At 48.1% G+C, this 16420-nt stretch overlaps 1 protein-coding gene across 2 annotated transcripts; it reads right to left on the bottom strand.

Annotated features, from left to right (window-relative positions):
* Nucleotides 1–2179: 2179 nt before the first annotated feature.
* Nucleotides 2180–15270, bottom strand: Robo4 (roundabout guidance receptor 4). 2 transcript variants are annotated; one of them, XM_031344850.1, is made up of 18 exons: nt 15090–15270; nt 14293–14625; nt 13886–14043; nt 13568–13688; nt 12911–13038; nt 12591–12819; nt 12232–12344; nt 11104–11272; nt 10775–10960; nt 10606–10648; nt 8690–8826; nt 8314–8577; nt 5962–6069; nt 5583–5721; nt 5192–5431; nt 4706–5064; nt 3038–3244; nt 2180–2928 (listed from the first exon to the last, which is right to left on the bottom strand). In XM_031344850.1, the coding sequence occupies exons 1-18, from the start codon at nt 15187–15189 to the stop codon at nt 2918–2920; spliced, it is 3045 nt and encodes a 1014-aa protein (XP_031200710.1). In that variant the 5' UTR covers nt 15190–15270; the 3' UTR covers nt 2180–2917. The 2 variants fall into 2 exon arrangements, with proteins under 2 accessions (XP_031200710.1, XP_031200711.1); XM_031344851.1 differs by lacking the exon at nt 15090–15270 and having other exon boundaries at nt 14324–14440.
* Nucleotides 15271–16420: the final 1150 nt, after the last annotated feature.

Here is a 16420-nt window from a genome sequence, read left to right as displayed (position 1 = left end):
TAGTCCACTGTCCTCTAGTGTTAGTCCACTGTCCTCCAGTGTGTTAGTCCACTGTCCTCCAGTATGTTAGTCCACTGTCCTCCAGTGTGTTAGTCCACTGTCCTCCAGTGTGTTAGTCCACTGTCCTCCAGTGTGTTAGTCCACTGTCCTCCAGCGTGTTAGTCCACTGTCCTCCAATGTGTTTAGTCCACTGTCCTCCAGTGTATATTAGTCCACTGTCCCCCAGTGTGTTAGTCCTCTGTCCTCCAATGTGTTAGTCCACTGTCCCCCAGTGTGTGTTAGTCCACTGTCCCCCAGTGTGTTAGTCCACTGTCCCCCAGTGTGTTAGTTCACTGTTCCCCAGTGTGTTAGTCCACTGTCCCCCAGTGTGTTAGTCCTCTGTCCCCCAGTGTGTTAGTCCACTGTCTCCCAGTGTGTTAGTCCACTGTCCCCCAGTGTGTTAGTCCACTGTCCTCCAGTGTGTTAGTCCACTGTCTCCCAGTGTGTTAGTCCACTGTCCCCCAGTGTGTTAGTCCACTATTCACTGACACATAGACAACTTAAGGCAGGAAAGGGTTATTTTCACTGAGCTTTTCAGTACTGATCCAATGGTTGGCTAGATCTTGTATTGTGGCTATGCTGAGGCAAAGCATCATGGTGGAGCATAGTTGCTCACCTATAATACCCAAGAAGCAGAAAGAAGTATACAAGAAGTGGCCAAAGTTAAAGACATGATCCCAGTGACTTACTTCCTCCAGTCATACCACACCTCTTGGTAGCTCACAGATGAACTCGCTGCCTTTATGATCCAGTCACCTCTCAGTAGTGACACCAGATACATAGGCCTGTTGGAGGGATATTTTATATCCATACCATAACACTCTGTTACTATAGATATTCAAATAGCCAACACATAGATCATTGTCCCTCCTTCAGAGAACTGAACCAACCTCTTCTTTGGTGCCCTTCTCCAGGGTCTATGTGCTCACTCACTTCACAACAAATACAAGGTTAAAAAAACAAAAACAGAACAAAACAAACAAACAGACAAAAAACAAAGAGAGACAATGTGGTGATGTTTGCCAGTAAATTTCTAACTTGAGAGGCAGGAAAATTAGGTGTTCAAGGCCAGTCTCAGCTACATAGCAAGTCTGAGGTTGGCCTGGGCTACATGAAACCTTGTCTCCAACAAAGCAAAGCAAAACAAAACTAGGAGTATATGATTGACATCCCAGCCAAGAAGAAAGTATGTGTTTCATAGCCTGGGCTCCTTCACAGAGGGTGTCTGCAAAGGGTACTTCTTAGCAACATTCTATCTAGAGTTTGTCTGTCATAGACTTACGTCATAGTCGCTATCACTCTCACCCCATAGTTGACCCACATGTTGGCTGCTTGCGTCCTCCTCACTGCTCTAAATAGCTTGTATCTTCAGAGCCATGATGTTCCCCTCCACTTTGACCTGAATATCGTTGTATGCAGATACCCTTTCCCCTTTCAGTCTGGTAAACAGAGTTGGAATAGTTTCAAGAGGAATTTTGCCAGAAAGCTAAAGAAAGAAAAAAAAGTCTAAAACAGGGAAAGAATTGAATGGATGTACAACACTCATCGCTTTTTTTTTTTTTTTCAAGATCCTGCAAACCAGTCAGGTTGGTTCACTGAGCATAGCTCAGAAATGAGCCACCCTGATCAAACCACTTGGCTTCCTAACTCAATGGTCTTCAGGAAGAGCAGCAGGGTTTAGGAAGTAGCCCCACTAGGCCCTGTTGCTGACACACCTTCCTTCCACACACACCAGAGGTATCTTCTTTGGCCATGATGGTGCTCTATAGCACAATTCTGCCCATGGCCTTACCCAGCATGTGTGAGAGATGCAGGTAGCTCTTCCTTTAGTGACTCAGGACCCATCTCCTCCACCAGACTGTCCTGTAGTTGTGTCTAAAAACTTGGTAGTTGTTCACTAGCCAAGTATCCCAGATGATTTTACCTTCCGTGGAATTTAGCTGCCTGTCTATTTTTAAAACATCATCTGGAATTGGACTCTAAGGAGCAAAGCTGGGGCTTCAGGAGACAGGAGTTGGCTCCCTAAGATCTACAGACCCTTAGACCCACCCGCTCCTCTTCTTTACATTCCATTTAAACTTGCTAGGTATATCTCCTTCCCTTCGATTACACACCAGAAAGAAATGAGGCCACTCTCTGAATAACAATGAATACTTGATTCCCTTGCTAGCCAGGTAACTCTTACATCTCTGCAGGTGCCCTTCCCAAAATAGAGCCCAAGGAATGATGTCACAGAACTCAAGTCTTTACAGTTTTATAGAATCAAGTTCCATAAGCTCACAGTGGGAGTGGCATGAGAATAGTGCTTTGGTTCCACGTTCTCCCGCGTCCTTTCCTTCAGCCTCCTTCGTTGGTCCCACTTTCAAGCATCGACTGTGACGCTGGATAGGGCCCACTGCATCCATGACCTTCTTCCTTTAGTTTCCTTGCATGGTGTGGCTGGGGAAAGGGCTGAGCTGGCCTCTAAGGGAGGAGTCCAAGTAGATACAAGAAGGCTCTTCCACAGGTCCTCCATCATAGCCCTCCCAAACAAACAGTTTTGTCCTTTCTGAAGATACGGTTGGCTTCCCTTCTTTTCATGATCCGCATGGGTGGGAGATCAGCAGCCAGACTTACTTAGGCCAAAGGTTCTGGTTGTGAAGAGAGAGTCTGGTGTCCTGAAGATGCTATCTTGTTCTTAGTGGGAATCCAAGACTCCCTCGATCATATTCTGATTTGCTTTCGTTTGTTTTAGCAGCCCCAGTGACAGCTCTCCAGAAGGCCAATGATGATGGACCTCTATTACAGAGAAGCATAGGCCAAGACCTCCACCTGGGAGAAGGCCTGGGGATAGACAGGAGAGTGGCCTGGGTGCTCTTCTAGCTATCTCAGGGACAATTCAGGAGGAATCTAGAAGTTAAAGGAGAATAGAGTTACTAAGACCCCAGGCTCCCTTTTGACTGTTCTCCAAGACTTCTCAATTAAGGTCACCATGCTAGCCAGTCAGCCAGATACTTACCACCAGCCTTGGGCACAGCACCGGTGAGCCAACTTCGCTGGGAAGAGACCCTAGAATCAGGAGGCCAGGGAGGCAGCCCCCTCCCCAGCCTCTGGGTGTGGTTGATTTCAGCATCTTCCAACCAGTCTGGCCTCCACTCCCACAGAGGCAGAGAGAAGCTTCTGGTCAGGGAGAGATCATCTCGAGGGGACGGGGGTGAGGAGGCATCTGACAAGGAAGGTGGATCAGTCAGCAGAAAGTTCAATATTTACCTCCTAGGGACCAATTTATGGCAGGAAGCTTAGGACTGGTTTAGGGTCTACATATATCTCTACCCCTAAATATAACCTAACTAGCTCAGTCCATCAGTTCCAGTGGCTGCAGCCCCTGGGACCTGACAGATGTGTTTGGCTTTTCTTCCAGACCAGCTCTGGCTCTCCGCATTCTTCCTTTCCTACCATTAGGTACCCTCTCCTTTTTGTGATGATCACTTTTGACCTGGATATAAATATTTTTTATACAGATTTATTTTGTTTTTAAGTATACATGTATGCATCTCTGTAAGTTAAAGTTCTTGTGAGTGCAATGTCCATGGAGGCCAGAAGAGAGCATCAGATCCCCTGGAGCTAACATTACAGGTGAGACCAGACCTGAACACGAGTCCTCTTCAAGAACACTAAAAGGCCCTTAACCACTTAGCCATCTCTCCATCCCTGACCTGGGTAATTTTTGTCCTGTCCTTTGCCATAGACCTTGTTGGTTTTCTTGAGGACAAAAGGTAGAGAAAGGGTAAATAAGATGGTATGCATGTGGGATCTCGTGTGTGTGTGTGTGTGTGTGTGTGTGTGTGTGTGTGTGTGTGTGTGTGTGTGTAGGGTGAGCTTCCAAGGGACCAGTGATTACTAAATCACCTCCTGCAGACAGGCAGAGAGACTGAACTCAGGTGTTCCTCACTCTCAGTCAAGGACAGGCAATCATGAGGCCTGGAAGCTCAGCAGGAACTAGGAGGCCTATGACATGAAAGAAGACCAGCTGTGGAGCAGCTCTTTCTGGGACCCACATCTGGTGACAAGCACAGTCCTGGAGGTGGGGCTTTGGGCCACCAGTTGGATTCCTCTAGGCTTCATAATTGGACCATTTGTCTGTGATCTATGGCGGAACCTGAAGATGTTAATGCACCTGTCTGACCTAGTGTTTTCTGTGTTGAAAAAGAGAGGTAAAGAATATTCCTCACTGGGCGGTGGTGGTACACGCCTTTAATCCCAGCACTTGGGAGGCAGAGGCAAGTGGATTTCTAAATTCAAGGTCAGCCTGGTCTACAGACTGAGTTCCAGGACAGCCAGGGCTACACTGAGAAACCCTGTCTCAAAAAACCAAGACCAAACCAAACCAAAACAAAACAAAACAAAAAACAAAAAACAAGCAAAAAACCTAAAAAACAAAAAAATACCTCTCTTCCTTTTTGAGACAAAATTCTGCTTTATAGCTCAGGCTGGCCTGGAATTCATCATTTTTCTGTTTCTTCTTCCCAAATGCTGAGATTTCAGGTATGTGGCTCCCATACCTCAATAAAACTAATTAATTGTTTAAATGATTGTGAGAGTTAATGGTGACTAGGAAGCCTTGACTCTTTGTTTAGGGAAAAAGGGAGCTGTGTCCATTCTGAGGAAAGTGGCTGGGCCCACATACCAGTGAAGACACAGTCAGTTTCCCTGGGCTCCAGACTGAAACCGAAGCTATCCACGGCTACTGCCAGGGCACGAGCAAAGTGAGCATCAGCGAGAAAGGAGCCGTCAGAAGAGCTAACCAGGCTGGCCCTGGCGCTGGGGACATTGTCTTCAGAAGCTGAGCCCCAACCATTGGCCAGGGAGCCCTCGCTGGGGGTAGGGGTAGGGCAGGGCCGAGGTGGGCACAGTAAGTTCCCAACCTCAGACCCCACAACCCCACCAGCTCTGCCCATGTCTGCCAGTCCTGAGGAGGCTGGTATGCTGATATAGCCGTAGGTTGTTGGGGGTGAAGGAGCTCTTGGCATAGGAGATACACTGTTCCTAAAAGGCAAAAAAGGGAGACAGGACACTGATTAGGGCACAGTAGCAGGAACATGGCAATTGAGGCAGGCATATATGCTCCCTAGCATGCTTAGCTGTAGTGTTTCAGCGCTCTTAGGATACTCACGTGGGCGTCTCCTCCCCATCACTGAGCTCCAGGCACAGGGCTACCTCCTCAGGGGTGAGTACACTGTCCTGATCCTCCTCCTCTAAGGATGACAGTGAGGAGCTGGACAGGTTGCTGGAAGAAGGGCTAGGAACAGAGAGGAAAGAGGCCTGGGGGCTGGAAGGCCTGGAAGAGCTGAGGACGGAGAGAGGGGCTGCTGGCAGTGGGTCAGAGGAGGGAGCTTGGAGCTTCTCCACACACCTGGGTGGGGGATGGGAGAGACGGTTAGGTTAGTTACTCTAAGATCTAAGATCATTCTGCAGGTCCACATCACTCAGCCTTGGTCTTGTCTCATCAACACCCCCCAAACCCTCAGTGTCCCAACTCTGTTTCCTGACCCATGCCCTCTTACTGGCTCTGTGGATCATGACTGGGGGCTCCACGAAGAGAAAGGGACGTTGGAGGGAGTGGACGAGTTGCTAGCTCACTGGAGTTGCGGTGAAGTTGTGGTCCCAGGGCACGCCAGGCTACCACGGCTCGGGGCGCTTCTCCTGGGGAACAAGAGTTAGGGCCTGAGAGCAACAGATACCCTAAAAATCCCACGCAGTCCAGATCCCAAACTGCTAAGATCACAGTGTACTGCCCAGCCCACTTAACCCCCTCCTCTACCAACACCTACACATTCACACCCACACACACATTTACACCACAGCAGAACCAAGAAGGGCCTGGACTGGTGGGCCTGAAAACCTGCCTTATCCCTCACTTCCCCCTAAGAGATACTCTCTCACCTGGGCTTTGAGAAAGGTTCTTGGAGGCTCTGCTTCCCAAGTCCCAGGCCCAGATTTCCATGGGGTGGCTGCCCCGGAGCAGTGGGGAGCTGTTAGCTTGGTGCAGTTCTAGAAAGGAAAGACAGCTGTTAGGGACAGCAAGAGTAGGCTTTTTGGACCCTAATCGTAGGCCCCATCTTCAGCCTTGTTTTTCACGCACTCAGTCCTGGGACCTTGAATCCAGACGGAGAAAGAGAGGTTCAGCTCCTCCTCTCTGCCCCCATCTTTCTCCAGCCCTGATAAAATGGAAAGCACGCTGGCCGGTTTAGCCCTATGACCTCAGAGAAGTGTGACAAGCTTTATGAACATCAAGTTCATTTGTGAACAACCACTTCAAAGGGTGATGTTGAGGATTCAATAAAAACAGATTGTAAAGCTTCTGGCTCCAGACAGATTTTTCCAAAACGAACGTTCTTCTCTTCCATGTGTGCATTCCAGTGTTCCTGATCTCTAGCCTCTCCTACTGCTCTCCCATCGATTTCTGCTCCATGAAGACAAGTATTCCTCTTCTCAGAGAGAATCTGGTAATGATTTCCATTTCTCACCTTGCCAAGTAGTTACCCTTGCCCTGAGATACTCGACTGTTTTCTTGACTGGGGAGGTGGGAAGACAGGGTTAGGGTGAGGCAAACCACCTAAGTGAAATGCTAAGAGGCATGCTAGGAAGTCCTGGGACAGAATTAGAAGCTTCCTAGGAAATGGCTATAGAGATGAGGATGTGGCTCAGTTGTAGGGTACATGCTTAGCTTGCGAAGCTCCTGATTCAAGCTCTAGTAGCAAGGGGAAAAAAGGAAGAAAGAAGAGAGGGAGGAAGAGAGGGAGGGAGAAATGGAATAAGTGGCTGGAGAAAATAACTCCCCTTTTCCTAGAACAGTTAATGTTCCAAGAGGGACCATATATTCCATTAAAGTCACAGTGGCTTTTCACAGAAAATAATAGTGTTTGTTTGCTTGGTTGGTTGGTTGGTTATTTTTGAGGATTGAATTCCAGGGCCAGATCTGTGCCAACTGCAGGCCTTACCACTGAGTTTATGACCCCTCAATGAGACTTATTCCAATTATTTTAGCTGGCATTTCATTATCACTCAAGATCGATCATGCAATTGCCCTGAGGCAAAGTGAAAAAGAGTGCCAGCTTATTAATATTTACAATCACATAAAATTGTCTATATTTAACAAGCTCTTAATTACTCTTAATCCACCCTTGTCTTTTTTACTGAAGTTGGATTTTGTCTACTTAAAAGCAACTGACTATAAAAACATCTGCTAAGTCTCTTTAAGCAGATCAGAGAGTCCATACAGATGGCAGCCGAAGTGCAACGCCTTGCCTTGTAGGGCAGCAGCTGGGAAAACAGCCCTCCAAGCGGGGACCTTCCTAAGTAATTCCCTGGAAATTCTGTAGCCTTTGGAGACAAATCATCCAGGCTTCAAAGTTGAGCTCTGCATCTCATTTTGGAATTTTGAACAAGTTAGCCAATCATTGCGTCAATATTTTCCTCCCTGTAAAATTAGAGAAACAATGTCCATCTATCTAATCGGCCTCAAGAATTAAACATAATAAAAAATATAAGTAAAGCAGCTAGCACATTTCTCAAGCAACACAAGTAGTTGCCTGAGAAATGGAGATTATAATTGTTTTCTTCTAGAAAATCAAAACAGGCAGCTGGAAATAAAGAGATAAATCTGTCCTTTAAGTACTACAGGTATCTCTTCATATTATAGGGGACTTGATCCAGCATCTTATGGAAGAACAGTCTTCATCCCTGGATGGTTGAGTCTGCAACTACAGACTCTGTGTATATGGAGAGCTGATTATATATATTTCTCTCCAAGAAGCAAATTTGGGAGTCAGTGTCCAAGCAGACCAGTATATAATGTGTGGGACACGAGTTCTGAAAAACCTGGGGAAATTTGTTTGTTTTGTTTTGTTTTGTTTTGTTTGTTTTTTTAGTGCTGATCCCCTTTGGCCAGGCTACAACTATACAACAAAAACAACTATATTATACAACTATACTGTTCGTCGGTTGTCACAGATGATGTTCAGAATAGAGAAAAAGATGTGCCCTAAGTCTCTTGTATCCACCATGCTGGGCATGCAGTGGTGCTTGTTAAATGTTCTCTATGTCAAACTGAGTGCAGAGCCAAGGTCCGCTACTGTAAAGAAGAGCTGAGCAAACATTGGCTGTCAGTGGAGATAAAGTCTATGTTCACTGGGAGACAAAGGCAAATTGGGCCTGATTAAGGCCAGCGGACCAGATTACCACTACTAGTCCCACCCCACCTGTCCCGGAGTGTGGCTTTTCTCCCATACTTACCCTGCTTCTTTTTGGCCTTCCAGGCCTCTGCAGGGGCCAGAGACATGCGTGGGGAACAGAGTCCCCTTCGGCTGCAGAGACTATCCGAGCTAGCCCAGGGGCTGGAGGTTCCGGCCAACTTGGGTGGAAAGCGCCTAGCAGCTGGTGTCTGGGGGCTTGGCCGGACTGGAGGGCTGGAAGGCTGCTCTGCAATAAGGGAGCCATAAAACGTGCTAGTGTCTGGAAGCAGGGGTACACCGGGGCTCCGGGGGTCCCAGGAGATCACTGACATTAAAACAAAAACAAAAAACGACAAAAGGAGTTATAGTGAGCACACTATGCTTCTCCCCCAAGCCCCTTTGCAACCCCGAAGTCCCTGTGCAGGAGGTATAGTTACAGGAGCGCCTGCCCTCTAGTGGGTCGCGAGGGTCCAATCCCAGCCGACTACTGAGGCTGCTGCTGCTGCTCAGGTCTCGCGAGCCAGAGGTGGAACGCCAGGTGTCTGCCAGCCATGGGGAGTCACTGTGGTCCATCCTGGGACAGTGGTGGGGTGATGGGGTGACAAAGTAAGGCAGGGAGGAATAGAAACCAAATTAGTCAAGACGTCCGGTTCAGAGGACCAGAAATGGTAGTGTTTGCTTTAACTTTATAGCTGTTTTTCAGATTTTTTTTTTCCTTCAGATTTTGCAGTCCCCTGACTTGGTGTCCCTGAACTCAGCATATCTTTCTATCCTGGGATCAGGAGAAGGCTAGTTTATCGAGACCTGGGAGGTTTAGAAGCGACAGTTATAGATACTGAGATGAAAAGAACAAGTATGGAGCCAGGGAAACACAAATTGAAAATCCCTACCTGCCACAGTTTAGCTGCACAACCCAGGAGATAAAGAGAGAGCCTCAACTGTTGAAAGCCAACAGAGATCCTCCATACAAGACTGATGCTGTGAAATTTGAGTTGAGGACATTTGAAATCATTCTGCTGGCAGAATAGAAGCTTGCTATGATGGCAAATGACTTCCCACTGCCTGAGCAATCCTTCAAGATCAGTGATTTGCTAAAATTTCTCTGCCTAGAACTTTCAATTGCTCCCTATTTACCAAGACAGAGTTCAGATGCCTAGCACGGCCAAGCTTCTTTGGTTGGACTTCCAGCTTTTAGCATTGTCCTTTCTTCTGACTTATATACCATATATCCCATCCAGAACAAGGATTCGTGTTTCCCATGAATATAGCAAGCTATCTCTCCCTCTCCTCACTCTTTCATAGGGGAAGTGTGGGCTCCTTTTTCTTTTGTTTCTCTGTCCCCTTCCATGTATTGGGTACACACTGCATGTCCAACTCCAAGTTGCTCTCCTGCCTGTCTCTGCCTAGTCTGCAATTTCCTGGTGAATGGAGACTATTCCAAAGGAATGGATGAACTGATCTGAAAAGAATTCCCCTCGAGGACAAGGGAAGAGGTTTCAGAGGAGCAGAACAGACAAAGAAGCAGGATGTAGCTGTGAGAAAGAAGCCAGAGAGCAAAATAAAACTCAGGAAAACAGTGCCAGGCAACCTGGAACCTTGTTCTGGGCTGAAAATATGAGAGCAAATTGCAAGCCTGACATACCCAGTACACAGTAGGGACTCACTGACACATCCAGTACACAGTAGGTGCTCAATAAACTCTCCTCAAACAATTCAAACCCAGAGCAAAAAGACTAAAGAAGTTGACAAAGAGAGGAAATGTTTTTCTAGTGTAAAACTCAGCTAATGGTGTATGTGTGTGTGTGTGGGGGGGGTTGAAGGTTTGAGGTAGAATGTATTTTTTCTTAGAATTGTGTATCACACTACAGACTAACTCTGGTAATAAGCAGTTGGAGCAGAGGTATCTATTGTTTGGCCCTGGTTTGGAACAATGAATAACAATCTATTACCTAGGGGCTGGACGACCCCTACTGGAAGAATGCAGCATGTGCAAGATAGGTGGATGGCTCAAAAGGCAAGCAGTGTATAGAATGGAAAGGTGCTATCAGGTACACAGTGGGAACACAGAGGAAACTAGACACCAGGGCTGCTCATCTTCTGCCAGCTACTACTCACTTAACAGCAAGAGTATTGAGGGTAGGCGACAAGGACAACAGATAGGTGGTCAGGAGGCCGATGTATGTCACTCAGCTGACAAGAGGACTACAAATTCATTGTCACAAGGAGTCCAAAAGAGCTTCAGGTATTAGGACCCTATGCTGCCTGACAGAAGTGTAGAGTAAAATTCCACCTGATTTTCTGCTGAAATTCTACTCACTCTGAACTCTTTGAGGGCTCCTTTTTGGCCTCTTACCTGTGCTTTAAAATGGCATCCTCACTGGTGTATCTGTACAGACCTAGAAGAAAATGAGGGAACAGCTACATGAAGAACCCAGCATCTTCCATCTTCTCAGAGATCTAAGCCTCTGTGGCATTCTGGCTGGGCCCAGGAAGACCTATACATACAGGCTCTCTTCTCTCACCTGGGCCCAGGTGCACCCCAGCGTTGCGTCGTCTGTAGATACACACAGCCATGCCTAGTAGCAGCAAGGAGAGCAGGACAGCAGCACTGGCAATGACTTCTGGTCGTTTCAAGGTGGCTCTCAGCTGTTCCAGGGCCCAGGGAACATGTTTACTGGGGTCTCGTGCTGATTGCTCCATGGCCTGCTCTGTTTGGGATATGTGGAGCTCAGTGGAAGGGCAAATAGGACAATGACAAGAGAGACAGACAAGAGAGAGGAGCTGGAAATATAAGACAAGGACCGGGAGACAGATGGTGGGGTGGAGGATACGGATAGAGCCTTTCCCTTACCTAAAAGGAGGCAGACAGGGGTACTGAGCTCTCCAGCTCCGGCACCAGTGACTGCAGCCACTTGCACACAATAGGAACCTGGCATTTGTGTGGTGATCTCCAGCTGTGTCTGTTCACCCACTACGGTCCAATTGGCAGCAGGCAGTGAGGCATTGCCCAGGCTCCAGACCTAGGGCATGAGCAAAGGTGAGCAGTTGCCTGTAGTGCCTGCCATCCTAGCAGCAGAACACTTCATGTGCAAATGGGCATGTGATCTTCCTAAGGGTGATATCGTCCTGGGGGCTGTCCCATGAGACACACCTCAGTCCCTATGGCCCCTCCTTTACCAAGAGAGATTTCTCTTTAGATAGACAGAAAGGCAAAGTAATCTGTTACAATATAACCAGGATGAGTGGTTCAATATGCTTTCGAGTCACCAAGAGGCTTGCTAAAATACAGGTATCAAGCTTCATCTTCAGTTTCCAATTTTGGGGGCCTAGGAAAGGACCTGAGAGTCTGAGAGTCAGCAGTTTCCAGGTGATTTGCCACTTGCCAGCCCAGCCCACATTCAGAGCACTCCTGTCTTACAGACTTACGTCTAACCCAGTCTGGTTTGATTTCTCTTCTTTCTCTTCCATCTACGACCATAATCTGGCTTTCCCTGTGTAAATTAGAGATACTAGCCTAAGGCTGCTTGTGAGATGATATGAGACAGTAGCTTATAAGAAGTTTGGCAGGGGGGCTGGAGAGATGGCTCAGGAGTTAAGAGCACTGACTGCTCTTCCAAGTTCTGAGTTCAAATCCCAGCAACCACATGGTGGTTCACAACCATTCATAATGAGATCTGATGCCCTCTTCTGGAGTGTCTGAAGACAGCTACAGTGTACTTACATATAACAAATAAATAAATAAATAAATAAATAAATAAATAAATAAATAACTTTTAAAAAAAGAAGTTTGGCAGAATCTGACAGACTAAGCAGGCCCTTGCTCACTGCTCAAAAAAAGCAAATCCCATCGGTTTTTTTTTGTTTTGTTTTTTGTTTTTGTTTGGTTTTGACTTAGAGGCTGGTTTGTAGGTCGTCAGGGAAAGGTTATGTGGAACTCCAGGGGACAGGAATGCTGGTCAGTGTCACTTTGTAGGATTACCTGATAGCCACGGATGATACCATTATGGCTTTCAGCGGGTGGTGGAGCCCAACTCACAAAGATGCTACCATTGCCAGGTCTTAAGGTCACTTCTTGAGGTGGGGCACTGGGCACTGGAGAAAAGGAAGAGATTGTTAGAAGTGCTAAAGGAGGGGACTCTGTGCGAGGGTGAAGAGAGAGACTGGTATATGGAGAGCCAGAGTTCCATAGGGGAAGCCACTTCTTACAGCTGTTTGCTTCACCATGTACAGGAGAATCCACAAATAGGAGTTCCCCTAGCCCCCCTTCCAGCACTTCCAGACTGGATTGGAATAGATAAGGAACCCCCTCTCCCAAGCCAAGCAGGATCCTTGACTGACCCTGTTCAGGCAGCCTCAGGAGCAACACATTGCTGTCAGGGCCTCGAGCCCGGCCGGATGATGGTCTCACTTTGAATTCATAGTCGTGGCCCCAGTGGAGACCCCCAAGCTTTGCATTCTGCAATCCATGAAGCAGTACCTCTGTCCATGGAGATCCCTGGTCCATGGGAACTCTCTGGGCCCTGAACAGGGCTGTGTATGACTCAGCAGGTGCAGCAGGGCCACTCACCTGAGAAGAAGTCACAGCAAGGATAAGGGACTAAGGAGCTCATGGAAGTCCTAATCTGAACTTTGGGTGTTTTCTGGGTCCTGTGTCTCACCTTCCAGCTGAGCCACACAGCTGCCTCAGGCTTGGGGTCTTTTACAGGTTCTGGATTCAGCAGGGTCACATTTTCCAGTTGAATGCGAACAGCCAGAAGCTCTAGATGTTCCTTGTGGTCCCGTGATGCTGTGGGGGAACACAGGGCTGGGATGGAGGAGTCGAGAACACCTTCATCGTGGACAAACTTAGATCCCAGAGTTTTGAGGTCCAGAATATTCATATGCCTAGTCTAGCCTTACCACTTGAACCCTGAACCCCATACCTGGTGACCACACTAACTGCAGTCTCCTATCTTACCTTGAACTTTGAGTGTGGGTTTAAGTACATGTTCACATGGGTGCATGCAAATGAGCATGCATATGGAAGCCGAAAGTTGACAGCAGAGTCTTCCCTTATTATTGCTCTCCACCTTATTTTTTGAGACAAGGTCTCTCACTGAACCTGGAACTCACTGTGTAGACTAGACTGGCTGGCTGGCTTCTAGGATTCACCTGTCTGTACTCCACATCACTCCAGGGATTATCAACATACACTGTCATACTCTGCTTTTATATGGATGCCAGAGAAGTTGGGTCTTCCTACGTATGAGAAGCAAGCACCTTACCCACAGTGTTATCTCCAGGCCCTTATTGGATTTAGACACTTCTGTCCTTACCCTGGATAGACACCCTGGCTGCTCGGCTCTCCCGTTGCCCAGCATTGTTGGTGGCCATACACATATAGGTTCCCGTGTCATTCTTCTCTGCTCTTGCCACCATCAGGGAATCCCCAGACACCTATCGGAGTCAGATACTCCTTGAAGTCTTCAATGTGAGAAGCTTAGAGGTCGGAGGGCAATTTGAGGTCTCCTTGCCCTCCCATCCTCAGATCTACCAAGGGGCATGGCACTGGAGAGTGGGGGTCAACTGCTTGATTTGCCCAGGACAGGATGATGTATGGGTAAAGGAGTTCCCAGAAAGGGGGCTTCACTTACTGTGTGCCTCCCTGGCTGGAGGACCAGAGGTTTCCCATCTTTCCACCACGAGACTGAGGGCTTTGGGTAGCCCCAGGGAGGACCACACTCAAGAACCAAGCTCTCGCCTACCACAGCCACTGTGTCTTGAGGTTGGATCTGGAAGTCCTTCTGGAGGACTATTGGGAGGTCAGCAAATTGGCAGGAAGCATGTCTACCCACCCTGAGTTCTTCTTTGGCTTATCTTAACATGCTTACCCAATTCTTCTGTACTATATCCTTGCCCCTCTATGTCTAGTTTAACCTACTTCTCCATCCCAAGCCCCTCAACCCTGGCCTCCCTTCATAGATAGACCCTAGTATTCCCCTGGACACAAGCATCTCAGCCTTGCTCTGCTTCACCCTGGGCCTACCCTCCCAAGCCTCACCAGCCACAGACAGCCTAGCACCCCGGCTCACTGCTGTGCCCAGCCGGTTGCTGGCCTCACACGTGTAGACACCCAGGATTGCTGAGAGGATGTTCTGGTCATCTTGTGGCCGTCCCTGAACAGGGGGCCGATGTAGCAGGAGGGTCCCATCAGGCAAGAGGTAATGTAGGTCTGGGGTCGCCATGCTGAGGGGCTGCCCATTCAGCAGCCAGCGGATAGTGGGTGGTGGTTGGCCCGATGCTCTGCAGCTCATCTTGGCTGGGCCAGAGCCTTGAAGTAGCTGGTCCTGGGGGTGAACTAGGATCTGGGGTGGAGAATCCAGAGCCTCGCCTCCTAAGAGGGAAAGAGAAACTTCTGTACTGCACCACTTCTGTGTCTTGTGTAGGAATCTGCAGTTTTGTGTAGGCTTATACTACTGACCATTTATTTCCAAATAAGAAGCTAACTAGGAGGGGAGAGGGTCTGAGTCCATTAGTCAAGATCTGCATAGCTCTTTCTCTCTGTGTGCTCTCTGTGTGTGTCTCACACATACACACAGACACACACATACACAGACACACACACACAGACACACACACACACACACACACACACACACACACATACACACAGACACCCATACCTATACCCTTAACCCTCATCTTTGTCTCTGGAACTTCACTGCTAATTAGAAGAAAGACACCAGACAAAAGAGATCCTACTTTGTCCTGCTGGCCTTGGATCCGACCCCGGATCCAGACTGTGGATCCCGTCAGGAACCCAGGAGTGTGGGTTAAGAGAGGGAGGGCCCCACTTACCCATGATGAAAAGAAGCAGCAGAGGCAGAGGCCACTTAGTCCCCAGGAGGCCCGTTCCTCCAGAGCCCATGGCTGCTCTCAGCTCCTCTCCTCGTCCCATACACTTTTGTCCTGTTGTTCTGAGCTCACGGCAGTAAGGGAAGAAGGGGAGGGGTGGGGTGGTGGTAGTTGTTTGTGACTGAGACTCTGTCCCAGTAGGGAAGCAGCTTTGAGGAAATGGATGCTTCCTGCCTGGCCCTCGGTGCCTTAGAGAACTGGGAGGAGACCAGAGGTGAGAAACTCTCTCACTCTACACTTCAGATGTAATCCCTGGGACACTAACTGCAGGCTAAGAGTCTACTTCATGCCTGAGTTAGGGTTTCTGAAATAAAATCCTCACCACATGGATCCCAGTTTTACCCATACCCTTAAACTGCCGACTCCACAGCTCTATTCAAAGCTTATGTTTAAATCTTGGTCTCTATTGTTTTTTCCATTAGCCAGTCACCTAATAGAGGAGGATGAAGACCAGAAGTTGAGCCCCAGACACAGGAGTAAGGAGCTGAAACCCAAAGGGGTTCAAGCCAAGAAATCAAGGGACGCATGGGGGTTGGGAGGTAGCAAGTATGCATCTCTGGTCCATTCCCAAGGAACAGATAGACTGGGTCTTGGGAGGCTAGAAAGTAGGAATGACTCAGAACCTTAAGCTTTGAAAACCCACGGACTGTGTCCATATTTGCTTCAAAAGACTTGGAAATGATGTCTGTGGGCTCTTGGGCAGATTCCTTTATCCTCAAAGCCAGTTTTCATATCTGTAAAATGGGGATTTAATAGTAGATGCCACCTTGAGATCCAGAGTAAAACTGTAATGAGATTAGATATGAGATAGACTCCATACCGACAGTGCTTGACACACAAATATCATCTGTGCTTTTATGCGCATCCCACCACTGAAACTCTCTGAAGTGTCATCAGTGGGATGAGTTCTAGGCCTGGGGAAGATGGTTGGAATGAAGCCTTCTCAGAGGCTTGCCTGGCCTGACACCTGTCTTCTGTGGCTATATGTAGTAAGCAACCCACATAGAAACTAAGCTGACTCCTCCCTAACACCCAGAGAGGCTGCTCTCTTGTCTGAGCCCAGCTCCTGTTTACCAGTCTCTTCCTTCCAAATCTGGAATCTCAGCCATTTCCTAGAGCTGCTCACAGAAGGCCAAGGCCAGGCTCTGGGCTTCAGCGGAAGAGCGTGCAGGCTTTGTTCTTAATTGTTCGAGCCAGCTTCTCTGGAGGCCCCTAACATAGCTGACCCTTCTCCCTTCCTCCCCTGCCCTGTTGGGTTTCACAAACAGCCTCAG

The sequence above is a fragment of the Mastomys coucha genome, unplaced genomic scaffold, assembly GCF_008632895.1.
Source record: "Mastomys coucha isolate ucsf_1 unplaced genomic scaffold, UCSF_Mcou_1 pScaffold23, whole genome shotgun sequence".
Classification (NCBI taxonomy): Eukaryota; Metazoa; Chordata; class Mammalia; order Rodentia; family Muridae; genus Mastomys; species Mastomys coucha.
Note: the sequence above shows the minus strand (reverse complement) of the source record. Positions and strands in the feature narration are given on the sequence as shown.